This window comes from Trifolium pratense, linkage group LG4 (assembly GCF_020283565.1).
Source record: "Trifolium pratense cultivar HEN17-A07 linkage group LG4, ARS_RC_1.1, whole genome shotgun sequence".
NCBI classification, from domain to species: Eukaryota; Viridiplantae; Streptophyta; class Magnoliopsida; order Fabales; family Fabaceae; genus Trifolium; species Trifolium pratense.
In genome coordinates this window covers 15,730,026-15,737,090 of record NC_060062.1, presented here as the reverse complement: position 1 = coordinate 15,737,090, position 7,065 = coordinate 15,730,026, and the positions used below count along the sequence as shown (strand labels likewise).

At 35.1% G+C, this 7,065-nt stretch overlaps 1 protein-coding gene across 2 annotated transcripts; it reads right to left on the bottom strand.

Annotated features, from left to right (window-relative positions):
• Nucleotides 1-493: 493 nt before the first annotated feature.
• Nucleotides 494-6,630, bottom strand: LOC123921434 (MAR-binding filament-like protein 1-1). Of its 2 annotated transcripts, XM_045973974.1 has the most exons (5): nucleotides 6,241-6,627; nucleotides 4,828-5,028; nucleotides 3,627-3,670; nucleotides 3,378-3,518; nucleotides 494-2,527 (listed from the first exon to the last, which is right to left on the bottom strand). In XM_045973974.1, exons 1-5 carry the CDS (start codon nucleotides 6,488-6,490, stop codon nucleotides 803-805), a joined length of 2,361 nt encoding a protein of 786 aa, XP_045829930.1. In that variant the 5' UTR covers nucleotides 6,491-6,627; the 3' UTR covers nucleotides 494-802. The 2 variants fall into 2 exon arrangements, with proteins under 2 accessions (XP_045829930.1, XP_045829931.1); XM_045973975.1 differs by lacking the exon at nucleotides 4,828-5,028 and having other exon boundaries at nucleotides 6,241-6,630.
• Between the last annotated feature and the right edge of the window lie 435 nt (nucleotides 6,631-7,065).

Genomic DNA, 7,065 nt, shown 5'->3' with positions numbered 1-7,065 from the left:
CTTAGCACTTGATGCTTAGTGAATCACTTTTTTTTTTTCCTTTGAAACTGTAATGGTCCGACAATTTAGTCCTTCAAAATTGTATAATGATAATTAGTCCTTTAGATTAAAAAATGTAAACCAAATTAATCATTTCCCTGAATTTAACATCACAATTTTAAGTATTCTATATATTTGTCTTTGATGCAACAAGAGTGCATTGTATGTCTATCAGTGTTTATGGATGCCTTCTAGATAGATATTTTGATTAAGAAACTAAGTTGACTGTCATCCTTTAAATGAACCTGGTAGTATTTTAGCATCCATGTCAATTAACATCAAAAGGGAACCTGGTAGAATTTTAATATCAGTTACTTGAAGATTTGCCATAAAAAACTATAGATTTTTAATATGTTTGTTTTTCATATTTAGTAAAAACTTAATGCTTTTGGTTTGTATTACATTCATACAAAGGTTGCATAACATGAGGATAACTCTACCAGAAAATAAAAGGTAAATGCATAATGACTTTCTTGATAAACAAGGAACATCCAACAGTGTTCAATGTAAAAAACAACCTAGCATTCTCATATTTTTTTTCAGGTTATTATGAAAATGATTACAAATCAACAATCCTAAAAGTTCAGCTCAGCAATTCGTACTGTGTTATTTCATTTGTACAATACTCTATTGCAATATCAAAACTTATCCAAAGTGAATAAAGTGCAATAATATCAACTTCCTTCCAAATGATTTATCACAGAATATCATTCTCCTAATCATGATTTTATTTTTTCTAATATGAAGCTCTCGATTTTCTTGGTTATGATGGGTTAGTCTTTCTTCTTCGAACAATCTTCCGTGGACTTGCAGGGATTTCGTTGGTTTCAGCTTCATCTTTTTTCGGTACTTGCAGCTCATTGTTAACAACAACTTTTGATTTTGAAGAATTGATCTGACTTCTCAACCGTAATATTTCACCCTTGGCAGAAGCCAATTCCTCTTCCAATTTCTTTCCTCTGTTCTCTAAACTCGCCCTCTCTTTGCCAAGTCTAGTGATGAGGTTATGAGCATCTGCAATGTTTTCTTGAGCCTCTTTGCTTGCATTTCTTTGTTCTGTAAGGTACTTGGCAAGAGCCTCTTTCTCGTTTTCAAGGCTAGAAATAGCTGATTTAGCCCCCTCTAGTTCACTAGAAAGGATCACTGAATTTCGGTTCATTTCATCAAGTGATTTGGTAGCCTCCTCAAGATCCATTTCAATAGTTTTTCGTGACTCTTTGTCGCTCAACACTTGCTTCTTCAAAGCTTGTAAATCTTTGTTCAAAGAAGTAACCAACTTCTTTTCTTCCTTCAAATTTTCTGCTGTGGCTTCAGCCTTTTTGTAGACCTCAATTAATTCTCTCTGTAGGCTATCACGGTTTTCAAGAGTAGCCGTTAGCTCATGGGATGTACTTTGCAGCTCTTCTTCGGCTTTCTTCAAATGTTCCCTTACTGTTATGTGCTCCTTGGCTAGTTTTTCCGCCTCGAGTTTTGCATCATCAAGTCTATGCTGTAGCGACTCCTTAACTTCTGTGAGCTCGGATGAAAGCTTTGAGACTTCAAGCTTGAGCTCTGTGCACAATTCATTTGACTGACTTAGCTGATTTTCAAGTTCAGCAGAATCATTTCTTGAATTTGCAAGATTCTCTTGAGTGACTTCAAGTTCAAACTTCAAATTTTTCACTTTCTTAGACTCGTTCTCTAGCGACTCCTTTAAACCTTCTAGCTCTTTGGTTAAATCAGCGATGACAGTCTGGCTTTTGCTGGTTTCATTTAGCGTGAGTTCAAATTTATCCTTTAACTGATGAAGCTCGTCTTCTTTTTCTTTTAGAACCTTAGCATCCAAAGAAGCCTTATTGTCAGAAATTAACTTTAGGTCATTGTATTCCTTCTTCAATGCATCATATTCACTCCTAATGTTATTGTTCTCAAGGTTTAAGGAACTCACTCTTGAATTTAGTTCCACCACTAAGGAATCCTTTCTTTCTAGTTCTTCTCGGGTTTTTAGCATTTCATCTTTCAACCCTTGAATATGCAAATGAGCATTGGATAATTCCTCCTTAGTTTGGTCATAGGAAGAATTCAAATTCCTCAATTCCAACTCCTTATCTGTAACCGATGAATTCAGACTCTGAACAATAAGTTCTTTGTCCTTGAGGTCTTCACTCAACAGATTAATTCTTTTTTCTAAAATTTCAATAGCATCTACCTTTTCTTTCAAATTGTTCTCAAGATCTTTCTTATCTGTATTAGTCTTTGAAATGTCAGTATCAAGTCTGTCAATTTGTTGTTTCAGCTCCGCAATCAAACTTTTCTCGCTTTTCAGCTCCTTTCCCAAACTGGTGACAGTACTCTTTGCAGAATTTAGTTGGTCAATCAGTGCTTTCTGCTCTTCCTTTGCCTTTCCAAGTAGTTTGGCCTGTTCCTCCTGCTCGTTTGATAACTTCAATTCATAGATATTCTTCAACGAAACGATCTGCTCTTCTTTTTCCTTCAGTTTGTTGCTGACCTGTGCACATTGGCTAGTAAAATATGACTTACATACTAAAAAATAAAAAATAACCATTTAATTCAAACTAGACGGAAAGAGACCACTTCTGTTCCTCTAGTAACATCAGTAAGGGAAGAATGACCCCTTATTTCCCTCTTTAAACCATGACTTAACTTAGAAGCTATGAAGAATTGAAACAAGCACAAACACCAGACATTACACCAATACTCTGACACCTAGACACCAGTAATAATTTGAAAAAATAAACGTGATTAAATGTAATGTGGAGGTGTCGTACGAGTGCAGACACCGAGACACTAGGACATGCCGAACACTTGGCCACACGTTCAATTTGAAGTGTTGGTGCGACATCGCTTAGAAGAGGACATTCCTCAAAGGCCAATACATGCACGCATGTCTTATCAGCAAAAAAAACATACTTTCACACTTGTCCCATAAGTACGGCTTATAGAGTAAAAGGCTGCAAGGACGTTTAATATATTGGGGCAGGGGTTCGAACCCGCCATTCCCCACTTGTCAGCACTTAATATGTGTGAGTTTCCCTGCTAGGCTCTTTTAAATTATTTTTATTTTTATTTTTTTTAAAAAAAAGAACCCTACTTTCACACTTTTTAAGGATGGTACCAAAAGGGCATTTAATTTTCTTGATTTCATGTACAAAAGAAAATACACTACTAGCCTACCTGTAATTAAAATGGCCATTCTTCACAAAATTAAGGAATTAATGTAAGAATATTTTGGGAATACTAACATTAACTGTGCATAGAATAGTTAAGTTTTGCTTATATTCCAACAACTTTAGGCACTTTTTAAAATTATAATTGAGTCTGGAGTTGTATAAACTTACTGTTTCTATTGTTGCAACAGCTGCAGACTTTTCTTTTTGAGCGAGTGCGTAGAGAGCACCCAACAGACCAGAAGATACTATACCAATTCCATTCAGAAGAGACACAATGGAATTTGATGGTTTCTCCATTTCAGATGCTATCTGTCCATAGAAGCTATAAGTTTAGAATAGAAAAACATCCAAAGGACAAAAACAACAAGAAAAAATTTAATATTCAATATTTGTATATGAATTTTACAGCAAACAAACCTCTGCTTGCTTTTTATCCTCTGGTATTTTCACCTCACTTTCGTCTGAAAAGAGAATGAATAATTACTCGTGTTAATAAAAAAAGAAGTCTGTGATACTAAGAAACAGTTGAAATTGAAAATAGTAACAAATCATAGTCCACACATCCCAAAATTGAGGATGTGCTTAACAGTGTTATCAAATAGTGACTATAGTGATGCTATAGCGCATAGCGCAACGAAACTTGAACAAAGCAGTAGTGTTCTGTCATACGCGATTTAACACAAATATTGTCAAATAGTGGCTATAACAGCAATTTAGCCGAACAATGCATGACCATACATAACCAGTCCTAAAAGGTAAATATTAAGACCTTCTTTTGACATATTTATGGAGCTCTAATAGTATATTGCAATATAGCACAAGTCACAACCATAAAGTAGAAAATCAGCAAGGAAGTTTTTAAGTATCCATTTATCATATATCCTTGAGGAAAATTAATGAAAGTTCTACACTTCATAATATTATAAATATAATGTTTTTCCTTCTGATCACCATAATGACAGAGTATCACTCAAGTATAAGCCAATCCATGAAAACAAAAAGTAATACTAATTTAGTTTGGTTTGCTACAAATAGCTATTTCACCCGTCCAAATTATATGGCTGATCTCTATAATGTTATAGAACAAATTTTTGTAATACAGTTTTTTTTTTTTTCCTATTTGTGTCTGCTAGAGCAACATGAGTAGGACCTCACTTCAAAGGGTTTTTTTTTTCTTTCACAAAGGATTGAAATCGAAGAACTCCCAGTAAGGAGTAACCATGTGCACATTCTCCTCACTTGTGGACTTAGCATGCTATTCACTAGGAAAACTCCAATGGGTACACATGACTTGGTTAGTTGGTTAGGAATAAACTAGGAAGCACGAACACAATCATGTATATCAGAGACGAGGCAGACACAAAGACACCACTAATGTCCAATATATAGGGTACTGACACATCTATACATCTATATTATAATTAGATCAAATTAAATTTGAACATCGTTTATAACATGTCCAAATTGAGAATCAAGATGATCACCAGATAGTTAAAAAATATACCATACAAATGTTGACAAATATACAGTAAGCCAAGAAAATAGTGCAGAGTAAGTTTCAAGCTAAGACTACATGAAACTACTACTGAAATCATCAAGGAACCAATCAAAGAGGTACCTGAGTTTGTGGACACAGATGGAGATACAGATGAAGAAGAGGCAACGTCGGAGAGGGATGGTTCAAGACTAACAAGAGGCACAGAGACATCATTTGAAAGCATACGTTGTCTGCGAACAGAGCGGAGACGTCGACTGCGAACAGAGTCCCGGGAGGAAGGGAGACGTTGTCTGCGAACACGAGATGAAATGAAGACGAAGACTGAAAAAGAGGTGAAGTATGAGACTAGAAATGGAGGATCGAAAATGGGAAATTGGGAAAGGAAGATGAAAACCAAAGACGCGGGACATTGCGAATGCCTAACTAAAATACTACTTTACAACTTTTCAAAGCATTTTTTGTTTTGTTTCAGTTATCCTAAACATAGTTGTTGTATCCATTCTCACTGTATCAAAGGAGTATCAGACGATTGTCAAAGCCAAGAAAGAATTTTTGAAGTGTCTGACATGTGTCGTAAGATTGTCAATGTTCAACCCGCACCAACACAGGCCAGACCTACAGATACGCCTCCCATGAGTGTCATGCTTCATAGGTGATAAATAATACTACCTCCACGATGTCTACCAAGGAGCTTATTTAAAACCCACATGGGTAGGCCTGGTGGTGAAGGCTTGGGACCTTAGAGTGTATTTCTCTCAAGGTCTTGGGGATGCCATTTCTTGTGTTGGGCTAGTCCATGTAGAGCAAAAACTTTGGCTTTAAATGTATAATAAAATTGAAATCTTATCCCAAATACACTCTTAACACTAAATATTTCATACCCAATATGTGAGCTTCTAGTAAACATTTTCTTTTTCAAACAAAAATGTTAATATTGTTAGTATTATATTAGGGGTAGGGATCGAAATCTCGACCTCCTTAAGACTCTACTCTTTACTCCCCCACCCCAACCATTAAGCCACCCTTATACCCCCTAGCTTTTTTTGTTTTGTTTTGTTTTGTTGGTGAAGTAGCCCAGTGGATAGAATTCCACCTTTATAAGGTGAACATGTGGAGTGTCAGGGATTCGAACACCAACTACTACTGCATATATAATGCTACATCCCTACCAACTCAGCTAAGGTCACAGGGACATATCCCTTAGCTTCTAGTAAACAGATATCTCACATTACATTACATTACATAGACGTATAAAAAGAATTCTAGCAATTAATGCATTTGAAAAAAGTGTTTCTTTCTTGTTATAATTGGGACAAAAAATACACAATTTTTTTCTTATAATAAAGACAAGAGGTAGTAATAATTAATTCATTTCATAATCATATTCGAAATAGGTCTAATGTCCTATCCCTAGAACATTGATGTATCCCCCCAGCCACCCAAACAAACAAAATAATGTCATTAATAATAATAATGATTTAATTGTTTGTTCCATAAATAATAACAAATAAAATGAGAATGTAAGAAACATACTTGGCGATGGAATGATTCGTTCAAGAGCGGAGACAGGGTTGAAATCGAGAAAAGGAAGAACAGCAACACCCATGAAAAGAAATGTCCTCTTGTTGCATATTGGATCTTGTTTTTGGCGAGAACAACACAAAACAGGAACACGACGATGAGGTTTAGTGTTTCGATGTCGAGAAGAAGAGAGAAATGGTGGGTATAACAGAGGAAGAGAGTGCAGGGTAGCAGTCGCTCCTCCTCCAACAACAAAACTCATCTTTTAGCGATTAAGTCGCTTGTCAATACGCCACATATACACACACTTCCAACCAACTTCATGTGTATTGCTTGCTCGGTCACTTTTTATTAACTCCAATCATTTCTGTTGTGGCTATTGTTTCATTTCTACCACTTGTCATATTACTTCTTTGGATGGATATATACTAGTATATAATAATAATCTTTTTGGATTTAAATTTAAAAGAAAATATATTTCGATTGTTTTTAGTAAAGTTAGATTTTGAGCTTATAGATTATAAGTTCATATAATAAAAACGATTTGTTTAGTAAACAAATTAACTTGTTTATGCAAAATAAATTATGCAAATACATAAATTCAATTAGCTAGCTTATTCGCTATAAGCTAACTTATTCGCTATAAGCTAGCTTATAAACTATTCGCTATAAGTTCATCCGCTATAAACTAGCTTATCAGCTATCAACTATTTTTTAGCAAACAAGACTTTGGTGCCTTTTGGCAACACAAATAAACTAACTTATAACTTAATATTCCTACTTATTATAAGACAGATTAACCTATTTTGTCATCCCTACTTATTATTAGGTCCAACG

What these genes read in the sequence shown, in the direction of transcription:
- LOC123921434 (XM_045973974.1), bottom strand. Translation starts at nt 6,490, where the DNA reads ATGAGTTTTGTTGTTGGAGGAGGAGCGACTGCTACCCTGCACTCTCTT. An exon ending in AGGATAAAAAGCAAGCAGAG is followed by an intron (nt 3,519 to 3,626) that starts GTTTGTTTGCTG and finishes TTCTATGGACAG; the next exon opens with ATAGCATCTGAAATGGAGAA. An exon ending in CTGTTGCAACAATAGAAACA is followed by an intron (nt 2,528 to 3,377) that starts GTAAGTTTATAC and finishes CAATGTGCACAG; the next exon opens with GTCAGCAACAAACTGAAGGA.